The 25,092-nt window shown below is 37.3% G+C and overlaps 1 protein-coding gene across 2 annotated transcripts; it reads right to left on the bottom strand.

The window, feature by feature from the left end:
* Positions 1–386: 386 nt before the first annotated feature.
* On the bottom strand, positions 387–25,052 carry RNASET2 (ribonuclease T2). 2 transcript variants are annotated; one of them, XM_084514187.1, is made up of 10 exons: positions 24,681–25,052; positions 20,875–20,979; positions 18,475–18,541; positions 13,796–13,854; positions 12,822–12,879; positions 11,864–11,934; positions 7,538–7,651; positions 5,342–5,387; positions 5,050–5,124; positions 387–3,154 (listed from the first exon to the last, which is right to left on the bottom strand). In XM_084514187.1, exons 2-10 carry the CDS (start codon positions 20,961–20,963, stop codon positions 2,963–2,965), a joined length of 771 nt encoding a protein of 256 aa, XP_084370313.1. In that variant the 5' UTR covers positions 20,964–20,979; positions 24,681–25,052; the 3' UTR covers positions 387–2,962. The 2 variants fall into 2 exon arrangements, with proteins under 2 accessions (XP_084370313.1, XP_084370314.1); XM_084514188.1 differs by having other exon boundaries at positions 13,796–13,851; positions 24,681–25,035.
* Between the last annotated feature and the right edge of the window lie 40 nt (positions 25,053–25,092).

Raw genomic sequence — 25,092 nt, 5'->3', positions numbered from 1 at the left:
CAAGGCTGCCATCACAAGAGTCACTACAGTACTCACATTCAGCAATCCTAGTACCATTTGTTACTGTGGGTATTTAAAATTGTAGCATCAATACCACCCATACTCATGTTATTCAGTACTGACTGCAATCAGTAGTACACACAGACAGCTGACTACCAGTTTCAGAGACAGGAACTAAGCAGAGCAATCCCAGCCTTCGAGGGCTAACACCCTATGTAGTGCCCTAATAATGTCCTCGGCTTTAGTGTGTTATGTTAGATCAGTACCATAACACATGGCAGTATCAATAACATAAAAGTAAAGTCCTTCATAGAATCACAAATGCAGCAATGGGAAACTTGGTAATGCTGAAACAGAAATGGAAGAATTTAATTTAACTGAACTCATTGTGATTTTGTATTCATCTTTTATTAGCTTTTGAACATTAACAATTTCTTAAACACAACTCATGAATAAAGCAACCCTCTAGCAACGTCCTTAGTTGCTGTACTGGGTCTGTACTGCTATAAAAAGCAATAAAAGGTGGAAAAAGGGAAGGCGCATGACAAAAAAATGCTGAGTGTGACACCATATGGTATGGAATATGCCTTTGGTTTGTTTAGGTCAGCTGCCGTGGTGATGTTCCTTCCTCACCTAATGCTCACCCCCAGCCTGCTGGCTCCTGGGGGATTACACAAAGTCCTGATGCGGTGCCAATATTGCTCAGCAGCAGACACAGCACCGGTGTGATACCACTGCTGTTCTAGCTGCAAGTGCAGAGCACAGCACTGTATGGGCTGCCACAGGGAAAGTTAACATCCCAGCCAGAGCCAGTACAGTTACAAACATGTTACCATACACAATACACACAAAAATATACATACATATGGGAATTTTAGAAAGTGCTGTCTGCTGTTCCTAGTATCAGAATATTACACATAATTATTAAAGTCAATCCCTGAGAAACTATTGAATCACCATAGTATTTCCAGACAATAACATACCTTTTCTGACTGTTTCAGGGAATGTCAGTGAAATGTCCAAAAATTACTGATAAGCAGTAGATTATTTCTGGTCTTTGAGTAACCTTTTGCACTCTGAATGCATGCAAAGTTCTCACTGAATTCAGTATGAACTGTGCAGACACAGTCAACAGCAAGATTCATCCTGTTATACACTGCTGAAAAATGATGTCTGAAAAAGGATGTAAATATCAATCTTAGCCTTACCATCCAAAAATCACTGGAAAAAACACTTCTATCTCAGATTTAATACAATCAAACAGCATTTGAAACCAATTCACCCAAGAATACTAACATATTTAAAACAGCAGTAAATTTATTGCTTTATATAGCAAATACCATGTTGCATCCTTAGTCTTTTCCCTTCAGAATTCCACAGTTTTGATGACAAAGGTCTATTTCTAGTACTTCCAGTAAAACCCTAGGGGTGGAAGGGAAAAGAGTAACTTTAAAGACTGTATAGCATGCTTCATATAGGTTACAGTAGTTATGCTCCTGCTCTCAGGAAGGAAGACATTCTGAAAGAGACACCCTCACTTTACTGAAATGTAGACATAAAAGAGTGCAAATCATACTTACTACTTGGGTATTAAAAATAATTTGAAAAAAAAATCCAAGTTTCTAAAGTGAGAATTTGAAAAAAAAAATGACAGCATTCTGGAAGGGCAAATTGAGCCTTAAATGAAAGGGACAGGGGCAGTCAAAATGGGAGTAAATGCAAATGGTTTCTAAACCCAAAATACATGATAAATATGTTCTTAACACTGCATTTGATGTTTTTACAGTTCTATTTTTTCTAACAGGTGTTTCTTTGAGCCACAATTGTCTTTTGAGAGACAACTTGAGACACTTGCATCAACACAGCACTGTGTAGAGGATATTAGCCAAATTTGGTTTTATTTGGAAACATCCAACTTTGTGGATTGTTATCAACTGTTAATCGACAGAAAAACACTACTGCTAACATTTGTACTTTTCACTGACATTCCTGCAGTGTTTACTGCTTACCTATAAAAAGCAGTTTCTTGGAGCCAAGTGATTTTGCAACAATCTCATTTTTAAATAAATATTTGGGCCCACACTTCTGTGGAAACGTTAAATATTCAAATACTATGAAATATTAAGAATAATGTGTTTCTAAGGTCTAACACTATTTTACTATGCCAGCAGGTAACTTAAGATCTGTCATTCTTCATGATTGTATGAAGTCACTGTAACAAAGTCAATCTAAGAATAGGCAAGGCTGCAACTACAGGTTTCTGGGGGTCCTTTTGGCAGAGAAGCCAAGACCCAGTGCATGCTATTTCATTCACTAAGGAGTTATGTAAAGGTTGTCATCTTTGGTTCTTTCTGATCTCTGGGTGAGGAAAGGTTTAATGCTTCAAAGGACGTGGTCTTTGCTCAGAACTTCTGGAAAGCAAATTTACACAAGGCAGCGGGTATTATCTGGGAAAGGATCTCCAGATAGGTCTCAAGTTATTCTGATTTACAATATTTTCTTCTCAAGAAATTGTCATCTCATCTCAAGCTGATAAACATCCTTTCAAAACAAAGAATGACTTAATTTCTCTGAATCACTGGCACAAAACAGAAGTGGCTAAAGTGGCAGACTGAACTGCATAGGAAACTAAGAAGTCACATCTCTAGTTTGAACACTTATTCAAATTAAAAATGAGCCAAGAAGTCCAGGCAGAGCTATAAATCAGATAAAGATCCAGCAATATCAGAGCTGGATCTTTATATTCAAGACTTCAGCCTAAGTAACCAATTCTAGAATACGGACCTTCCTTCTTTAATGGCAAAAGACTTTTTTTTTCACCAGCAAAAATCCACACAGCATCCTGAAATAGACAGGGTTTTGTAATATTGCTGAGTCAAGACTGTTTTCCAAGGTATACTGTTTAAGGGATTTGTTGTTGTTGATTTGTTTTGTTTAAACAGTTTTTCAAATTCTTGTGGCTTCATTTGCGATGTTGGACCTGTGAAGGATAATAGACTGGAAGAGTGTCACTGCAGACAGACAGCTCCCGAGTTCCAAGCTGCAAGTCAGTCTGCAATCTGCTGGATTCACTCTTCGGCTCTGTGCAGTTTCTCAGCTGCAATTCCTTGGTGAAGCAGAATTCAATCTGACCAATTGTTTGTGCTTTTTCACCCTAGAAACATGAAGAATGAGCTCAGTTTATCGTGGAGAAGATAATAAACCAATTCTTCAGATATACTACCTGTCTATTGAATACAGTAGTGCTTGTCTGTACAGTTGCCTCATGAAAAATATGAAGGGGGCAGATATTAGAGGTATACACTTCAAACAGTTCATAGCACACACTTGCCTTTAAGGAGCAAGCAGACAAGAAAACATATTCCATCACCATAATTCAGTAACAGTTTGGGGAATCTGCTTAACTAGTAAGCCTCATTATGAAATGCTGTGACAGATTATCACAGAATGGCTCAGGTTGGAAGGGACATTAAATATCATCTAGTTCCAATACCCTTGCCATGGGCCCACTAGATCAGGTTGCCCAGGACTTCATCCAACCCAGCCTTGAACACCTCCAGGGATAGGGCATTATTTTAGCATTTGCCAAAGTTGTCCAGTACACAGAAGCTGTTCATCTTAGAGAGGAGCTCTGTTTGAACTCTGTGAATATTAAAGGATATGTTTGACCCAAAACATCTTTCATCAATTTTTTCAAAAGAATGGGAATTGAAGCAAAGAAAGTTCACCAAAAAAATTGTTTTTGTAATAGTTTTTTTACTGAATAGAACACAGAAGTAGGCTGCCAAAATTAGCAGAAATGTAGTTTCTGGATTTCAGAACAGACTGGTGAAAAAATATTGACTGGAAAGAAGGAAGGAAGGCATGAAAATCTTTCCCATAGGAAAGGAGATTACAGGAAAAATCCCGGAGAATGCACACACATAATAAAATGCATATGGAAAAAAATAACTCATTTTGAATCCACTAAGAGTATAAGAAAAAATAAAAAATTTACTCTCTTAAAAAATTATTTTAGTTTTGGCTTTTTGTTTTAAGAAGCCTCAGAACACTGCAATGGAGGGGGTAACATGTTTTAAGCATCAGTCTCCAAATATGGCCCTTCAGGCATTCATAATATTAGGTCCCTGAAAGGGGCTACCTTTAAATACCTGGGGTGTCCTCTGTCTTTTCTACTACCCATTAGCTTTAGCTGTTAACCACAGGAGATTCAAGCTGTAAATTACTGTCACATAACATGAGCAGTATCCCTATTGTACTAAAAACAATGGCAGAACTACAGTGAACAGAGATAGAAACTGGGGGTTGTGTTAGCTCTGTATTTCTTCAACATCACGATGTGGGTGAGGGTTCAAACCACATTCAACTCATTATTTTTTGCTGCTTAGAGCAACTTAAAAATACATTTAAAAATAATTTTATCCTTGAATTCTTTTTCATGTGAAGTGACATCTGAGTACAAAAACCTCAGAGCACTACTAAAGCAAATGAGCTGACAACACAAGAGCTATTAAACTCCAACAGCAACTGTATCTTGGCAAGTTTTTGTAAAATTGCCGTCTGTGTATGGGCTCCTTGCAGCTCATTCTTGTTGGTTCTAGCAATTTGCTATATGGCAATTAAGCTTTAGCAGGAGCAGAAAGTACTCAACTACAGTTCACTTCTAGCATGATGGTTACAGCATTCGTGCAAGAGATGAGGGTTCAAATCTTTTAAGGCAAATAGGGCTCTAAAACCCAAAGCTCCTACTTTATAGGTACCTTACAGCAAAGCTCCTACATACAGAATGGGTAGTTCCTCCATTAACGATATTTCTATGTTAAGAAATGGCTACAGCTTAACATAAGCTTAAATTTGTGGTGCCAGCATGTAGGCAATGCTTTTGTGAACTCAATTCTAAGAACTGAGCAATATCTGATCTCTAAGGAGCCGCACCCAAAAAGAACACCCAGACCACGCTGCAGATTTTTCACTATTTTTGTTTTTTGATAGAAAGTGTTTATTTGTTTGAAAGTGGCAAAGTGGTTGTGTGTGTGTGTTTGTTTTTACCTCTTCTGGAGGAAGACACTGGATCTTTGGTGTTACACCATAAAATTTTGTAAGACCTTCTTTTATGGCAGTCATCTGAAAAATTAAAAAGCTTGTATAATTTATTAAGTCCCTAGCACATCTTCCAACAGGTCTCACATTTCTAATTTTGCAAAAAGTTTTAGAAAAGCACTACTTAAAAAAAAAAAAAAAAGCAATTAAAAAAATAAGATCATTTACTCTCTAGAGATTAATTAACTTATGCTGAAAGAAGTACACATGATTTTGTTTCATATAAAAGATTGCTTCTTACCTGGTAATATGTACTGCTTGGCTTTATCCCAGCCTTCTGGAGATAACTGAAACAAAGATAGAACACATTTTCATGGTTCCTGTATGCAAATATAACTTCATAACCATAAGGTAAATGAATAATCTTAATGAGAACCTGGCAAGCATTACAATGAGCAAGCATTACAATGAGAGGGAGCAAAAGAAAATTGTCCTCCATACTCTGCCAGGCCAAGGGAAGGTTTCCTTTTCTGGAAGGCCACTGCCCACCCAGCTTAGCAGGGTCAGCACAAACCCTCTCCCCTAGCTTAGTCAGAGGAGCTGGGAGAGTTGAGTCTTCAGAGGCAGCTAGAGGAAAGAACTATGCTACTGTCATTTGCTGGATCTCCATATGCTCTGTTGAGTGCCAGGCAGAGCATATAGTTTAACTGTCTCCTTTCCCCTGCCCCAAGCCATACCCCTGTACTCTGACCCCTGTGAAGGAACTGAGGCAGATTTGTGAGGCCTTTTGACACACCCTCGTGTTCTAATGCAGGGAGGGCTTGGCTGGGACAACCAGTGCACAGCACACACAGAGAGGGATGAGGCATGAGGATCAACATCAAGGTCAGAGCAGAAACATTTCCAAAATCACTTTGTAAGGATGTTTTTTTAATACAACGGTTGTTCACATAATAGAAACAAGGCAACTCTCAATATGCTGTAGCTTATATACACCCCTTCCTTTAGATTCAGTCCTGAGAACAACTTAAAGTGTGGACTTCTAACAAAACTCGGGACCCAACAGGTCCTGAGTATTCAAGTCCTGGCTTCTTCAGTAGTAACTGGGAATGTTCAGCATATCTCATGATTTAAACCGTAAGTGCTAATAATGCTCAGCCCTTCCAAGATCAAGTTCTGCACTGAGGAAATTTAACCCAATTGTCTAAAGGTCTCCCTGTTTATGAAAGTCATTTGACACTGCATATGAGCAGACCAATAAAAGAGGTGATGTTCTGTCATTCTTACAGGAGCCTGTATGACATCCTCTTTTTAATAACTTCTCATTTGGAAAGTTTTAATCACTCTAACACTACTTTTTCTCATAAAAGTATAAATGAAGCACAATGAGAACATTAGCAGTCTTTACTCTTTTCAGTGAAGATTAAATTAATTATGTTCATTTTTACAATGCAGAATATGCTATGAGCAATTAGCTTCAAGATGTTTCAGTCTCTACTATTTTTCATTACACATGCTGATACAGAGTCACATAATTGGTCACTGTGCCATCTGTAAAATGTTTTAATCACACCATCACCACTACTTAGGCAATTGACTTATCAGACATTATTAATTTTAACACTACATATGACATGCTCTTAAGCACTGTGTCTAGAAAAACATGATTAAGTTTTACAAGACACCTGCAAAAACAGGAGGGGGATGGAATAAAGACATTTTCTTTGTGCATACGAATGAGACACTGTTAAAGAGACTGTCTGGACAAGACACTGACAGAACATGAACTGTTTTTTTTAATTTTATTTTTTTTAAATATACATTTCTAGATACAAAAGGACAACTTTTCTCCTCTCTCAGATACTGTCTTTTTACACACACGCACAAAAAAAAAAATAAAAAAATTCCTGGTCAACAAATCTGAGTCAAACCCTTTACCACTCACACCAAGCATTTCTCAGGAAAGGACTCTGCACGTTTGACATTCATTGGCACCCATGTTGTGCATATAGAGTGCTTGGACACACTGCTCTTTGGGACGCCCTCTCTTGCTGCTAGCTCTCAACCCCTTCCCAAGATGTTCTGCACAATTTTGCCTGCAGCTTGTCCTTCCCTCTGAGCAGAACATTGTTTTTCTAAACACGGTTGAGTGTTTAGGCATGACTCAGAGGTCTGAAAGGTTCAATGCATGGTTTATAAGTCTACAGGTACCATACCTTTTGGTAGTGAGATATAGCTGATACAGCTGCTCAAAATGTTCTGGCTTACATTGTCTAAAAGGTTTCTCTGAAGCATGCACCTGCCTTAACAGACTCTGAAGTGACCAGAGACATTCTTCAAAGTAGACAACTCCTCTGAATTCCAGTACCAGAAATAATTTACACTAATACTGATTTTCCCTCTGCCATGAGATGTTTATACTAATTTCTTAAAGTTATATTTTAAACGTTTAGAAACTATTTGAAATAAGAGCAGAACATAGAGATCACTAACATACCCATTAAGATTAACATGCTGGTAGAGCTCCAGGGTTTTACCAAAGTATTTCTTCTGAGAATTGAGGACCTCAAGTGTGGCTGCACAAGTCCCATGTTTCTCCCATTCATGTTTCCTACAGGAGGTAAGCAAAATTCAAGTTTCAGAAAACATTATTTGCAAATATCAAGAACCTTGATAAATCTTAAATCTTAAAGTCAAGAATCTTAAAGGGTCTAAGTAAGAAGCGTGATATTGCACACAAAAAATACTGCTCATACAAAAAAAAAAAAAAAAAAAAAAAAAAAAAACCAACATCACTCCTACCACTTGAATTACAGCATGGAATAGAATGCAAAAGAAAACAATTCCTGTAATTTGAAGGAAGACAAACTCAAACAGGACAAAAAATGTTAAATTCAAAATACATTTGTATCAAGTCTTAAGTTTATTGAACCAGTATATTTTTTAGTAAGACCACCACAGTTTTTATTTTGTTTTTCAAGTTTTCATAAGCCACTTGTATTAAATAAATATGCACAAATAATTACCATCTAATCACAAATCCCTATCACTACCAGAGCATTCCCTGACTTTATGATGTCTTAGTACCTCATGGAATGGCAGAGAAGCACAAGGACAATTTTGTTTTCACATGAAAATCTGCCTTTGAATTGTCCATTTGTAATAATTAGATTTTTTTTAAGGAATGAAAACACTTTGACTAAATTACGCTTGGATCTAGAGAAATTTGTATGCTACTTCTAAACAGAGAATGAATAAATAAATTTGTAGTGTCAAGAGGTTTGAGGAAGGAGAGAAGATTTTAACTCTAAGTTCCCAAATTCAGCCTAGTTAAGTGTTCTCATCGTGGTTGTAACACTTGACTGCACATTAAGCAAATTTCTTACCACCTGCAGAAGTCCACTTCACATGGGTCAAAGAGCAGGTTTCCCAACAAGGGACTTGAAATTACTGATGACAGAAGAGACTATATTTTTAAAGGAAATTGAAACTATTTCAGGTAAATTTGGCAAGAGATACACACTGAGCAATTGGTTTGGACCAGAGGCAGACAACAATCAAATGCAAATAGCTACTGGAGCAGCAATAAGCTGGAGGCAAGGATTTGCATGTAGGATGCCTATTTTTCTTCAGAAAAATGTGTATTTATGCATGTGTGAAAACCTTATGGTAAAGTGTTGTGACTGTCTTTTACAGTCTGTCAGTGGTATGTGAATTTAAACGTCCTGCTGTTTCCAGAAAGAAGGCAGAAATAGAGGGCCAAAGATCTGATGGTGCTCAAGAAGCATATTGCTGCTAACATGAAGCTGCTGTTGGAATGGTTTGGGCCAGTTTGCACTGGTCACAGTGGTCAGGCCACAGGGCTGTGGGGATGCTGAATGGAAAGGCACAGAGCTACCCGCAGACAGTGCCCATGCTTCATCAGCTGCAGCAAGCCAAGGACACGCTGGGTCCAAGTTTTTGAATCTGTCTTGTGAGCACTCCAGACTGGAAAGACAGTTTAGAGTCACTATAAAACAATTACAGCAACTTTAAGATAACATTGTTACTTGATTTTTTGCAGTACAACAATGTGGAAAAACAAAGTGACGCAAATATAGCTAATTCTGACCGCTCGAGCACAGGCATACAAAATTTCACCTTCACCTCTTCCACTTAAATACAAACTGAAGCAGGTAGGAAATGAAGGAATTGTGGGTAAAAGGGAACAATAAACAGTTTGTTTAGAAATTGAAAGAATTAACATCTCAGTGCTATTTACTGAGACATTATCCTTCACGTAGGCTGCAACTGACAAGGTCATTTTACTTGAGCCTTAACTCATATGCAGAACATAGCCTCTTGTATTCACGAAGACCAGCCTCCCTTCTGTAACTCTTCATAATTATAAGCTAGGCAGTAACACAGAGTGTATATGTTACAAGAACTTCGTGACATTTTTTCCTCCTCATAGGACACAAGTACTTTGGCAAGCACACAGGAGTGAAGGTTGCAGCGTTAAATTGGGTGCCACTATATAATTTGTCCTTCTCCATAATTTTCTTGATAATGCTCTTAAGAATCAATGCTACAGTTGCATATCTGGAAGCTAAATCCTACAAATGACATCTTAAGGGGCTGCAGAAGTACAAAGGAATCAAATAGTAGAACTCATTTGTATCGAAAAAATGTTGAACATCAGAAGAGATTTTGCTTCTTCTTATGTACAAGGACAGAGTTCCCCCAAGCTCAAAGTCACGGAGATATTGCAGACAAAGTTGGAAGCACATCAGATGGATCCAAGGACTGTAGAAACAACCCAGCCTGAAAATTGGTTCCTTGGGATAGGAACTAAGGTCTGCAAGTGCTGCCCACAAAATATTTAAGATGAATGTATAACAGTTTACAACCAATTTCCGTTAGTAAATTTTGAGATCCAAAGCACCCATACCCCTCTATCCTGTTATAAGCAATTCAACGCTGTCCAGTTCAAATTCTTTAAGACAGAACTACAGTTAGAGATAGACACATGAAGAAACATACTATGAAATTACAGCAGTCATGGAAAAATCCTGATGTGATACACTGAGATATCCAACAATCATTTTGCTTGTCACTGCTTATGTTGTTTACTTAACTGAGGTGCCTTCAGTGTACAACAATGAAAACCAGATTTACTTTCAGATTCTCTTTTCTGCCATATTGGTCCTTTCTTTTTTTTTTTCTTTTTTCTTTTTGGAGGGGGGGTTGTTTAACACTAGAGATAAACATGTTTTTAAAAAAAATCGAAGTAAATATTTTAACTGAATTAAGATGTACAACAGGATTTTATTAGCTTTCAATTAGCTTAAAAACTTAAAAACTTGCATTTACAAAATCTGCAATTAGAACCGCCAGTTATAGTGCACTTGTCACCATACTGAAAAGGAGTGAATTACTCTGTCAATCAAAATATTGGTTATGGTGTTCTAACCTAACTTTTCTATCACTTGTATACTAGTGACATTTCCAGATATTAAAATAAGTTCTGTTTGCTAGCCTTGAACTGAAACTAAAAAGACTTTGTATCTGTTTATATCTACTGTCTACCAAAGTATCTCTGTTAGTAAAACAAGGACTGGTATGCACTTGTTTTCATGAACAGGTAGGTGTTCGGGGCATGGGAGGTGCTAGATTTAGGACACGTTTTCTTGTTCTTATTCCAGGAATGGTTTAAGTTGGTATAAACCTGTGATACCACTGAAAGAGGCAGTTGTGCTCTCCTTGGAATAGTGCAAGGAGAAAGAGAGATTACCACTTTTGACATTTACCAGTTCAGACTACCATGAGACACTTGTAAGACCAGTGTAGGACTTGGAGGACACAGATCTTCTGAAGAACAAGGACAAGACTAAAATTAACACCCATTCCCTTCAAGGTTCTCCCCTAGTGACACAGGGAGGAAATAGTCCTCCAATCCAAAGGAAAGCCCCAAAGGCACTTAGAGCTGAGACAGCTAGAGGCAGCAGCATTTAAAGCTACACACTCTACATCTTATCTGATGTTACTGCTTTCACAGTAGATCTGGAAGAACAGATTACATTGACTGCATTATTTTAAACTGAAGTCACAGGCAACTCAAACTGAAGCCCCTGCAAACTCAGATAATACTCATACTGCTCTTCAGTCCAAGCGTCTGATGATTTACAAGTAAAAAGAAACATAGAAAAGAAGGAAAACTGTTGTCAGGAGAGGTCTAAGTCTTCTCCTTTCCTATAAGCCAAACAGGTTGATCACTAAACAAATTCCCATTTGGTCTGATTTAGGCTGCTAAGAAAGTAAATAGGAAAGTCTGTAGGGAAATGGCTAGGACCATACAAGGAATCCTATTTGTCCATTCCCTCCACTGTGTGAAAGTCCAAAAGGAAAGGTCTCTCAAAGCCAGCAACACAGTGAAGCCAGCTTGGAAGAGGCCTGAGAGCTGTTCTTGCAGCAGGTTTTCACATCCCTAGAGCACAACTGCTATGTAGATTTAAATGTATCAGCAGCAGCTGCTTCTCCTCCCTGGGGACAAAGAAAACAAATGCATTCTCTCTCTCTCTTTCACTAAGTTCCACTTCTCCAAAATTGCTGCCATAGTCCCTTCTTCAACAGTATGCATTTTGCAGGTGCTCTAGCAAGAAAACTTTAAGAGAAAAAAACAAACAAACAAACAAAAAAAAAAAACAGGTGAAGATGTATCACTTTCAGTGGATTCCTGGATGCTGCTTCTCATGCGTAACATCTTACCTGAAGAGTTACTAATTCAGATTGACTTTTTTGTAAAATAATATCCAAAATACTTTTTAATTTTGTTCATACTCACCAGAAATGGGTGCGATTCAAAGATGAATGAATTACATCTGGCCAGTAGCGTCTCATGTCTGACATAAGATCCTAAAAACAACACAAGTAATTTATCAGTAAAAACTTACCTGCAGCTAAAAAAGTATTTCATACACAATTTATATATATTGATAAATTTTCTAAAACTGAAGCCTTTTCTTTCAATAGGCCCAAAATAAACATTTACTTGCAGAAAAATAAGAGAAGTCCTTTTCCCCATTATTTTGAAAATGCTGTTGGTGGTAGTGACAGGTAGATGTGACTATCTGAGTATATTAACACTGACACACTGCCTTGAAGTTAGATTTTCCTTCTACAGTCCCTGCAGAAATTGTTCAATCATGGAGCTTTTCACAGATGTAGACTCAAGTCTCCCATCCCCACTTATGTGAGGGGGTTGGACCTCACGGCCTCCGGAGTCCCCCTCCAGCCTCAACCGTTCTGTGCAATTCTGCAAATTAAACATGGGTATTTTTTTTTTTCTTTGTGAGAGGACTATTCCCACTGGAGAAGACACATAGAAACTCTGTCTTATTTTCTGTGTTCTGGCTTTTCAGTGGAAAGTGGAACAGGGAACAGGGAACACAAAATGGCTCTGCATTTTTTCACAGGTACTTATTACCAGTGGAGATCTGTGCCTATGTTCTCTAGATTTTTTTGGTAAGGAAGAAGTACCTGAAAAAGACAAATCACATGTCTGCAAAGCTGAGTTTGAATAGATGAATAGCCACTAATGAACACAAGCACTGCAATTTCAATTCATACCAGAAGCACCTAATGATTTTTTTGACTCCTTAAAAGAACATACCTCTCAGCAAACTACACTAACAGTGATATACTATGAGCTACAGATTTTGCACATAGGAAGTGCAAAAGTAATGGCACTCAGCTCTGCTTGGTATGATTTTTTTTTTAATTTCATGTTTTAAAATAAATACCTTAATCTCTGTGACATTGAAATGCCATGTCCTATTACATTCTTCACTTTTGTCAGGCCTAGAAAAGCAAAACAGAAGTCAGAAAAGATAGTCTTCCAAGTCACTTCCAAGTAAGAGCAACCTATTACTAGCCTGAATCTTAAATATGCAAGATTATAACTATAAATTTGATTTAAATATGCAAGTAATCCATCAGCATCTACAGTGTTTTATAAGTAAAAAATTATTAATCATTATATAAGTTATGGCTAAAACTTTTCCCATGTAGAGGCTCTGAGGCCTTTCAATGGGTCACCCTCTGTAAATAGTGCATAGGGTGAATAATGATATGGAGGAGTCTTGCACATCATGTCACTGATGACACTGACCTTCCCAACCATTGCACCAAGTGACAATTTTGCAAGTACCACTAGAAAGTCACTGGAAATCTATACATAATGCTGTTCACCTTTCCAGGACATATAGCTTACCAACCTCCTGTCCTGAATTCTTCCCTATGTTTGTCATGAAAACCTTCAAATTGCTGCCATGGACAATGATTACAGGTAGTTGATTCCTTTGAAACAAATTAGTTTTTCATGTACTTTTACAATATCTGTGCTGAGTTAAGGTACTTAAAGGCACAAGCAGTCATGAGACATTAACAAATCCTGTGTACTCAGGAAGAAAAAGAAAGAGAGGAAACCATACTTCCCTTTCTGTTTGAGAACATCAGTGATGCTGTAAAGAGTTGTATAAACAAAATGCTCATGTGACAAGAAGATTTTAGTAGCTCAGAGAATCATGGGATATACAAGAGTGCATAGTAGTTTTATATCAAAACATAGATTTCCAACAAAACAAAGGCTTTTGTTTGAAGCAATTATAAGATTAAACAGATAGATCGAGCACTTCAAAAACATCACTAAACATCCTAATATGAAACTTAAATTTCATCCTTTCCAGGTTGCAATAAAAACAATCTACAGTCATACCACAGTCCATGAATTGTCCAGTACTCCGGAGGGTCTTGACAATCATTAGCAGCAGTCTGCTGTGGGGAAAAAAAAAAAAAAAAAAAAGTAGAATATTTGTTATGTGTACCCAGGGATAATGGTTTAGAGGGAAAATTAAAGCTCATTCCCTGGTTGCCCAAAGCACTATTAAGACATGATAGTTTTTGCTTGCCCAGACCAGTTCAAGTGACCTCCAGTTACTTGAACCTGTTATGAATTGTGAGCTTAGCTGACAACAGCAGGCATTAAAGTTTTGAAGCAGATTAAGTGAACATCGGGGGGATCCTGAATGGGCAGTATGAAAAGAAGACACAGGTCATGAATAGAGCTAATTCTACATTTATCTTATATTCTAGGTGGCAAGTATTTTTCTCATGATTGGATCTTTTGAAGGAGTGCAGAACCATTAAAATAAAATTTAAAAAAATATATCAAAATAAGCTATAATATTGGACAAGCACACTTTAAGTGTCCAAGAGTACTTTTGGTCTTATATTAAAAATAGGGGAAAAAAAAAAAAAAAAAAAAAAGAGTAGATTATTAAAAAAAAGCACTTATTCCAAGTAAAATTATTAGAATGTGTTTCTAAGTGTTTTGGCTTGAGGGACAAGGAAAGGGATAAAGAGGAGGAAAGAACATATATATTCCTACCAACAACACCCCCAGCCAAAACTTCTGATAATACAGGAGAAATAGCCTAAATGTTAACTCTTGTTTAGAGCAGAATATATATTCCTCAACAGACAAAAATTTCTACACTCAAACATCACAGAATAACATTACTGCGTTTTCCTTGATTACCCCACTTAATAATTAGAGATCTTTTGAGTAAACACTTTTCTCCATTAAATAACAGCCTCTTGAGACTTTCCTTCCCCAAAATAATTGCTTTCCTTTTTAGCTTGCATCCCATACCCTGCCTTAATTATGCTACAATGCCTTTTATGCAATGCTGGAACAAGAACAGTGTAGACAAGTGCAGGGAGACCTGTAATCTCACTAATTGCCTTCTGCATGCCACAAACCAGTGGCTGCAAAACTGCAGGATCTGCAAGACTTTCTTGTTATGTGCCAATTTCCTTCCTCTTCTCTCCTGCCACCAACAAACAGAAGCAATTAAACCCAGCAAAGGCGTTTATTCCTGACAGGTTTTCAGCAAACACATTTTGAAAGCATCTAAATGACACTGCTTTTGTAATGACACAAGCTTTGTGGAGCTGAAAGACTGCAGCTATCCAGCCCAAAATACAGTAAATCAATAGCCAGTGGGTAATCACCCCCTGAAAAACAGCCTGCCAGATAATCAGCTTGTGCAACCAGGGTGGGAACAAGAACAGTGCAGTTGTGCTTCTTACCCAATCTTTTACCGCAGTTCCCATTCAAGCTAAAGGAAACCCCACAGCATTTAAAATTCAAGGCAGATTACTCAATCAGGGTTTAGACTGAGACCCAGGACCCATTTTGTTTCCAATCTGAAACAATATATCCTGTAGCCAGATGGAAAGCTAAATGGTCAAAATGTTAGACTGCCAACATCTTAAAGTCTCCCTAAAGACCAGATAGGACCCCACACTGACTCTGAAAAGCTCAATGGCATGGCACTAAAAGTCACCAGTTTGTTTTCTGTGGATAAAAGCCCCCTCAAGCCAGTTAGCACCTAAACACTTTGGATAGAAGTGAATGAAAATCTAGTCTCTTTTTAGCTTTAGGTTTGTGGGACGCCAGGAATCAGCTCTACCCTATTGCAGCACTAACCCGGTTAGCTATTTTTTTCTACACATTTCATGATGTTGTTGGTGTTATGCTGCAGGCTGGCAGCACCATACAGTCAGTGCCACCTGTGACACAGAAGGTCATACGGCATTTTGGCCAGCTTCATTCACCTTTCCTTTCTACTAGCCACGGTATTTTTCCAACATTTCCCTTAAAACAATATTGTAAAATACGTAAGCATGAGAAGCTGGGTAACCCTGCTACTTCTGCAAAACACTTTGTATTAGCCTTCCTGTTTACCCTATACTGACTGCTGAGGGATTGATTCAAACACAGGCAGCTGCCAACTTGAAATGGAGTTACAAACGTGTATTTACAAGTAGGCACTGGACCTCAGAAACTCTTCCAGATCAGGTTAATTGGAAAAAGGAACATTGTCTTCTCCTGTTTTAAAATAATCTGACAACCAGACCCACCCAAGCTAACTATGTGGCCGGTAACACCAAGAAAAGCAGCAGTGGGCTTCTGTGGCACCTATACATAGTAAATCAGCACATACACAACAGTAAAAAGATCACAACAGGGTTTAGTACCCATTTCTTCATAATCCTTCCCATTCTTACCACAGCAGAAACTGAATAGCATACACACTTGCATCAGATTTGCACCATTTCACAAGGGAACACCCAGAAAAGATCTTCCCTTTTTACAATCTCCAAGAAACAAAAGCTGTAATCATAACATTTCTCTAACTTCAAGAATTAAAGATCTTCATAACCCCATAACAGGGGAGGAAAAAGTCCCTCTGGCTGCCCTTGAGTTTCTCCTACTTCCACCTAACAGGATTCACACTCATTTGAGACTGAAAAGTACAAGTTTGAACTTACCACATTTTTTTTTCTAAAACATGTACTTTCCAGTTTAATTGTACAGATCATACTCAGTATTAAAAAAAAACACCAGTCGAACACAATTGCATACAGCTTAAAGCACAGGAAGAGACGAAAGATGTACAGTCTCAAATTTCTAGAATGATGAAATGTGTCTACTACATTTTAAGAAAAGGCCTTTCAGGACTCTGAAAACCTTAAAACTTTTTGTAAACAGAAGTAATATAATGCATTATGCAGTTCCCTTCACCCAGATACTGTTTTTCCTTTTGATATCATGTCAACAGTTTAAAACTGAAGAATGATTTAAAAATACGTCCTCACTGAAATAAAATAGCAATCATACATAAATACACTGCAGATGCTGAATAAACTATATACTTTTCTTAAAAGAAAAAAAAAAAAAGAAAGAAACATCAGGATTTGGGAACGCCTCTAAGTTAATACATAGCTTAACAAAAAGAAAGCTGTTAGAAGAGTGGAATTGGAACTCCATTTCTTCATATGACTCAGGGAAGTGAAACTGGTCAAAAAGTCATTTCACACGATTTTAATTTCATTTTTTCTTCCCTCCTTTGGGATGCTTCTGTCAGAAAATCATAAGGAATTAACATAATGTGTAAGAAAGCCTACATTTTCTGAAGCTTCGTATCCTCAATTATTCACTGCAATTTCACTGTAAGTACATATAGGTTATTTGCCAATTTACCAACAACAGTATCCTAGAATTAAGAGTAGCAGCCCACACATAGTGCCCAAAGTGATTGTTTTTCTCACTCTTCATGACTCTGCATCTCATTCACTTATGCACAGGCTTTGAACTTCTACTGAGTCTGAATGCCCACTCAAGCCAGGTGCTACGTATTCCAATAGACCAACACCTCTGCCTGAAGTTAGTTACAGTGATGTTTGTTAAGCAAAAGAAAAAAAGAAAAAAAAAAATCAGACACAAAGTGCATCAGGTCTCCCCCTGACCCACCTCAAAAAAAAAAAAGAGCAAACAAACATAAACCAGAACAATGGCTACTCCTTGGTCTCAGTTAAATACAGAGCTTTCATATTGGTATCTTCCTTATACATTTAACTAATGTAAAGCGCATCGTTTTCTCCACAGAAGTTTCTGTCATTATATGAGTTTTGCTGCTACTGTTTTTATATGTAGTTCCAAAAATAGGAATGAGAAATTAAAAAGTACCTAGAGCATTAAAAAAAAAAAAAAAAGAAAAAGACTATACTATTATAATAAATAAACCTAAATGTCCCCGAAGTGGGACCTCTTTAGCTCCAAAACCATTTGACTGAGACTAAACCTTTTGTATTACCCTCTGAGTATTTAATCCTTGTGTCAGTAAATCTGATCACATCTTCCACTTTGAAGTACAGCATATTTTAATTCAACTATATAAGAAGAGGCCTTCAAAGATTTCCCGCATTAAAAAAAAGTTCTACTTACCAGATGGTAATAGGTATTTAATAGCAAAAGGTGCATAAAATTACAATTCTTATTTATGTTCTTGAAAGACATATATTGGGAGGTTAGGTTCATTTTTCATTCCTACCCCCAAACACAGAAATGCTCCAAGACACCCACAGCTTTGCAGCACTGTCTTTTTCCAGACCAAATCCATATTTGATCCGTTATCATTAAAACTTTAAAGCCAACATTATAAAACTAAACCTTGTTGTGCAGCAAACAGTTTAATACTAATCTGCTGTCTTCAGTCAAACGAGGCATGCAAGTCTGCTTACAGAGTCTGGTAAAAGTCTAGGACTAATGAGAGATGAAAAAACATGTAACAATTAAGACAGAGTATAGTATGTCCCACATTGACTATTATAGTTGTAGCATGCCATGGTTCTCTCGTTTACAGCTACACTAGAGAAAAACTCAAGAAGTTACAAAAGCTGCACCAAGATCAGTCAAACCTTTTATAAAGATACAGGTGTATAAACAAGATTAAATGCTTAAGGGGCTTTATTTACTCTCTTTTCAAACATTTATTGTCCAAGGCTCCCTTTGACAGAATAAAGGAGAACGAAACACAAAAATCTCACCTTACATACAGTCACGGGCCAATGATGAGCAAGATAAAGCTTCTTCCAGGTATGAGGGTGGCTGTCACTGGAGAAAGAAAATATATATTTTTTTCTCAAGTATTTTAAAAAGAACAACACCTCCAGTTAGCAGCACAACGTCTACTATATATATATAAGACAACACATTGCCTTTATAGCTGGCTGGTTCTGTTTACAGCTTCTATTGCAATAGAACTCCAAACACTGCAGGACCAAACTATAACAGATCACTTAGAAACAGCATATTTAGAAACCTGCTAATACCCCCTCATTGTTAAACAAATTCCATGTCTGGCTCCATATGCTTCCTGTTTCTTAAGATATGGAAAAAATGTGGTATTCTGTTTTATATTTAGGAAGGTGCCTACTGGCAAGCTTTAACAACAACAACAACATATACTTGCTTAGGATATTAAGAATCTTCTAATTCTGCTTGATGGGTGCATTAGCTAAAAAGAAAGTATACAGCATTCTTGGAACTGTAAGTACTCTTCTGAAATAAAAGACTACAGACAACCACAAACAACGCAGTTGACACTACAGGAGATGTAATTTGATCTGGCAAGTGTCACCAACCTTTCAGACAAAAAAAAAAAAAAAAATTGAATAAAAAATCAGAATAAAAAAGGAACAACCATAAACCTCAGAAATGCTTAATTCATCATTTTCTAGACAAACATTGCATTTTTAAATGCTTTACATAAATTAACTAATTTTTGAGTATCAAACTTGCAAAAAGTTATCAAAAAATTATCAAACTGTGACACAGCCTGTAAGACCGTACCTAAGAACTAAAGAAGGAATATCCCATATTTTACCAAAGCACTTGTGCTTCAAAGCCTTTTAGGACAAAGACATCTATAATTCACAGAGTCGAAAGTACTATCTTATTCCTACTCAAGAAAAAATAATAAAAAGTTTACAAATTGTTTAAAAATGATGCATGATTTGTTTAAAATGACACTTTAAAAAGTATCTTCAACACTTCTACAGAAGCATCTTCATTTTCCAACAATTCCAAGAAGCCATTCTGGATAAACTGGATGTGGATAAAAACCGGTTGCTTCAGACACTGCAACAGACGCATTAAGCTATAAAGCAACCATATTAAGTAACTATATTAAACAACAGGTGAAAAAAAAAAAAAAAAAAAAAAAAAAAAAAAAAAAAAAAGGAACAGCAAAACTTTGACTTGTTCAAACTGACAGCACTATGTGCAGAAGTGTTAAAATAATTATTTTCTGGAAGCCAGTAGCCATGTCTCCATATTTTTGCCTGCTGGAGTTTGTATTTAAAAAAAAAAAAAAAAAAAAAGTTATGTGAGAAAGCTATTTCTCAACTTGAAGGAGTAGGGATATTCTCATGTTACATCAGTTCCCTTTTTTTTCCCTTCTGGTTTTGCTAGTCTGTAATGGTCATATTTATTCTTAAGTATTCACATGCATATGTGTTTTCTAAATAATTTAATCAAATAGGTCTAGAACAAATCAGGCATAGTCACAATGAAAGCTATTAATGCTTCTAACTATTTTTTACTGTGGAAACCTGAATACAAGAGTTCCCTAATATTATAGAGCACTTAATTTCCTTGCTTAGAAAAATATAATCTTTCACCTGTATTTGAAATAGTAGGTGAATTTCCACAATGACAACCAACAAGTTCTCCTAAAATACAGATTTTGGCTAATGACAGGTCAGAAAGTTAATCTGGGTTATTCAAAAATGTAAGTTTTAGAAACTTAAACTCAGTACTAGAATCCAAGGAAAGACATTTTCAATACATCAGGAATGTCTCCCTTTGTTTTCAACAGAAGTTACCCTGCTCCATGCAGTTCAGCACTGTGCCTCTATTCAGAGGTGCTATTACTGTTGCCACCATGGCCAAGCTATAGCTCAAGTCCCATGAATTTGAGAAACCTCAGGACAGTGTCTAAGTCAGCAACAAGTCGACATCTGAGCCCAGATTTTGCCAAGTGCAGCAACAACCAAAAGGCTGAACACCTAGCCCCAGATGGGATGCTGTATAAAAAGAATTTAAAATTAATGGAACTGAGAAAATAGCATGCAAAAAGAAAAAAAGAAAAAAAAAGAAAAAAAAAAGCCAAACAAACAAGCAGAAGTATACAGTTGGTGCAATTCATCCCATAGGAGTAATTGCAGTTTTTATTGGTTTTTATTTTTAATAAAGCTCTCCTTCTAGGCATGCACTCCACTCCCCCAGCTAACGTATGTGAATCACTTCACCAATCTACGAAAAGCATAACACATCAAAAATAGCACATAGTAAAGCAAGAAAATTTACACTCATTAGAAGTTAAACTATAATGTTCTGCCTTTAAGAAGTAACTATTAGGAGTTTCATTTTTAATCATATCTTACCTCTGATGGAATTTATCTGAAGTACACCAACAACATAACGCCATAGAAAAACAACCCAAAATCCAATAGTGCAACTTAGCAGGCTTCATTTTGTTAATCAGATAGCTGTAAAAAATAAATAAATAAATAAATAAATAAAAATAAAGTTGTTAAAGGAAATCTTTTACTTATCCAATTACAAGTGTAGAAACACAGAAAAACAGAAGTACTTCAGAAAAAGCAGGCAATATCAACTCTACATTTACAATGACTAAAATGAGGATCTCTTTCAAGGCTATGCCTGATTTTCCAGTTTTTATATTCTAACTTTCATAAACTAATGGGTGATATCAGCTTTGAGGGTTTTTCTTTGGTTGGTTTGTTTTTTGGACTCAAAAGAACCCCTCTCCAATAAACAAAGATGCATACACTTCCCATGCAACTATACTTTAGGAAATGTAAGACTATGCTTGTGGTCAGCTCATGTGCTAGGAGTGACTCATTAAAGAAACTTTGAAGTTAACATTGGACATTCATGTTGGATTGACCAAGGCTGATATTAGAAACCCACTCCAAGTAAAGTATGATGTCTAAGGATGAAATTCCATCCAAATGCAAGTCTGCTACTAAAAGGATGTTTAAAAAAAATGCTGCTAAAAACAAATTGGTGCCAGTTCTTGTTATAAACCTGTAAGAGCCTCGACAAAAACAGGCATTTGACTGGTCTACCTATCACCTTGTGAACCCTGGAAATCAGGGGAAAAAGACAAACAAACAGAAAACCACCTTAACTTTCACCAACAGGCAACTTTCACTCAGCACAATTCTAAAAACCACAAATGCTTACTGTACAAATACAGCACAGCATTTCAAATGCTGCCTCTTAGATGCCAGAAATAGGAGCACAAGTACATATTTACATGCAATTTTTAACGCCTTACCAAACCTACTTTCCAACTTCCTCATTTTGACAGCCCCACAGACTGCAGCACATGCATATACCCTGTGTATAGTCTATGTCCCCCTTCCAAGAACACTCACTACGCAACTGATATTCCTTTTTTTTCATGAAGGCTTTAAAATTAATCCTCTCTTATAATGGCCAAAAAAGCGCCCATTTTGACGGCTGTAAAGACTGCTGATTCAGCCATAACAGCTAACTTTAGGAAATTCATTGCAATTCTAATCCACAGCTGTTTATACGCAAGAGTCCATTTCTCCACTGTTATCATGCGACTGGACCAAGTTACAAGCCTGACACCTGCAATTCTGCAAAACATCTGTGGCAGAGCTCATCTACACAGGAGATGGACTCCCAGCTTGTAAAATGTGTCAAAACTTCAGTACAGGTGTGGGGTTGGGGCAGTAACTGTCTAAGTTAACCAGATAGATTTATTACAAGTTTTTGCCAAATTGTAAAGGAATTGCAGCCATTAAGCTATTTATTTATTTCAAATGTTAATGCTTCTATAATTTGTGATGGATATATATATATTATCAAGGTAAACAGCGTGGCCTACTTTAAGATACAATGTCACTAAACAAACTTTACCTGGCAACTTTTTCTGATCTAGTTTCAGAAAGAGACAGAGAGAGAGATGCAGGATTTTCACTAACGAGGTGAAAATGAGCACACAAAAAAAAATCATGAAACTTACTGTGTGCTATGTCATATACAAAAGTGACTAATAATGTAGAACTAAACTTTTGATAAAGATAGCCAAAACAAAACAATTTCTGTCATATAAGATGTGTTATATTCATGTACTGTACACACACACACCAAAAAAAAAACAAAAAAAAAAAAAAAAAAAAAACAAAAAAAAACAAGTAAACAATTAACTGCAGGGTATTCAATTTCCTTAGGAGTTCTGCATTTAAAGTGAATTTGAGTCTTTTCACTTGAACAGCAGGAATTAATAAAGTGATACTGAGCTGTATAGACCTATTTATGATTTTACCTACTGATATTTTCATTCGACAACCAAGCAAGCAAGACTTAGCTTTCTGCATGATAAACCACCTAGCCAAGTTAAAATACTGAGAGACATAAGGAGCCTTCACGTAAGATTCTGCCCTGCCTCCAAAATCACATTTCTTCAGACAGATGAAAGTACCAAGTAAAGACAATAATGTTACACAGAATAATCAGAAAGGCTACACTGTAGAAGAGTCTGGGAGAAAAAAACAAACATCTTCAGGAAGTAGACTGTGAAAGAAAGATAAACTAGCAAACACTATGACACTTCTTTTGCAAACTGGTATGACTGACTTAACAGGACAAGCAGGCACAAAGAAATGGCTTTTTCCAGAGACAAAGTTGCAAAAAAGCATAAAGACAATAATCTTCTTTTTCATTTGAGCCCTACATTTGGTCAAATAACAGCTTGATTGGGGGCTTCAGAAAATGCTGTTATCTGATCAATAGAATAATATTTATTCTGCATATTTCTTTGCCCCCTGAAACTGGAGCATAAGGACAACAGGGACAGCAAATTGCTGTAATAGCCCCTAAACTTTTATATAAGAAGGACACTTTCCACTGATAAGCAATACATGCTGAGGTTTTAGTTCAGAAGACCCTAGCGGAAACCAGCAAGAAAACAGTGCAGCTATGATAACATCATCATGACTGACTGATTACTAGAGTTTGTCTTTTATCAGTCTGTGACATTGATGTTGGGAGAGGAAAATTGTCAGTCTCACCTGAAAAGCACCCAAAGGTCTGAGGAAATACATATCCAAATTAAAACTGTATTAACAACTAAGATGTACGAAGCATGTTCATGTTTTAATGGAAATTTGCTTTGTTTAGTAAATTACACTGGATTTCTAATTCCACACATACAAGGAAAAAAAAAAAAAGACTGGTGTGTAATTAGCATATAATATGTTAACAAGAGGAAACAAATTTTGTATTATGAAAGTTAGTTATAAAAAGTCATAATATTCCTAAAGATTGTAATTAGGAGAACCTACAACTTAAAAATGAAACATGCACAGAAGCACAAAGTCACTGCTTGAAACTTTAGTCTACTGACCCATTTTCCCTATAGATAAAAGCCCAAGTCATAAGAACAGCTTCAGGATGATTCTTGGTTTACTGTGTCTGGATACTAATGCAGAGCACTACTACGTGTGTCTGTAACTGTATCAGGACAATCCCACTTTCAGCTATACAAACACTGCTCTGTGCTGTCAAAATTACCTGCCCAGACTTAACAAGGACTGGACAGAACTTGCTCTTGTAATAAATAGTGACAGGATCTTTAACATGTTTACTGCTGTTTGAATTCTGACACAGCGTATTGAAGAGACTGTTGACATAGCACACGCTTCTTTTGGACGTCAGCAATTAACTTTATTCTACTCCCTTAGTTTCGTTTTGGCTTTTAACAACTAGCTTGACCAATAAAGGTCACGTAAAGTTTCCTGGTTTACACTTAGTTCAGGCGTATAGACTGAGAGAATAGAGAAGAGGCTGCAGAGGAGCACTTAACACATCTGTGAGAGGACTTGCATCGCTAACAGCATAGCTCACAGCCTGCTTGATGCCGGCAGCAGTGGCTAGAGAGCACAGGGCACCTCAGCTACCCGGCAGCTAGCAGTGCGAAAAGGTGCACCCAGGTTTGGTGCCATCTCAAGCAGGGGAACACACACTACCTCTGCCACAACAAGGCAGACAGCCATGTTATTTCTTTCTAGCAATGTTCTCAGCTCTAGCAGTTTTCACCTCCATAGCGCTCTCCCTGCTACCCACTCTTTCCCAGCCTGACTGCTGAGTAACTAGAGACAGCACTTTAAAGATTTCCACACGCAGTACTCACGTCCACCGCCACTGCAGCCCTTTAGCAGGAGTTTCTCAGGCAGCACAGCTGGGGCAGGAGGGCTGGAAGGAGCCTGGGACCGCCCGGTGCTGCGCTCAGCAGCCGCGCTGACTTCCTGGGGAAGTCTCGAGCAAGGCTGCACGCGTGCCCTCCTCGCACATTAACCCGCACACCGCTCCGCTCTGGGCGCGGCGTTAGAGATTTTTTTTTTCTTTTTTTTCTTTTTTTTCTTTTTTTCTGAGGGGAAAAAAATAAAAAATAAAAATCACATTTTAATACAGAGACATTTCTGTACAGAGCGCAGCACGGCCAAGACCTCAGAGAGATGACTGCAAGTGACAAGAGGATACCAAAACTGTCCGTGTCCTCCTCCTCCTCCTCCTCCTCCTGGTCCCGGAGGCTGAGGGCGGAG

Source organism: Aythya ferina (assembly GCF_964211825.1).
Source record: "Aythya ferina genome assembly, chromosome: 3".
Classification (NCBI taxonomy): Eukaryota; Metazoa; Chordata; class Aves; order Anseriformes; family Anatidae; genus Aythya; species Aythya ferina.
This window is presented reverse-complemented; position numbering and strand designations above follow the sequence as displayed.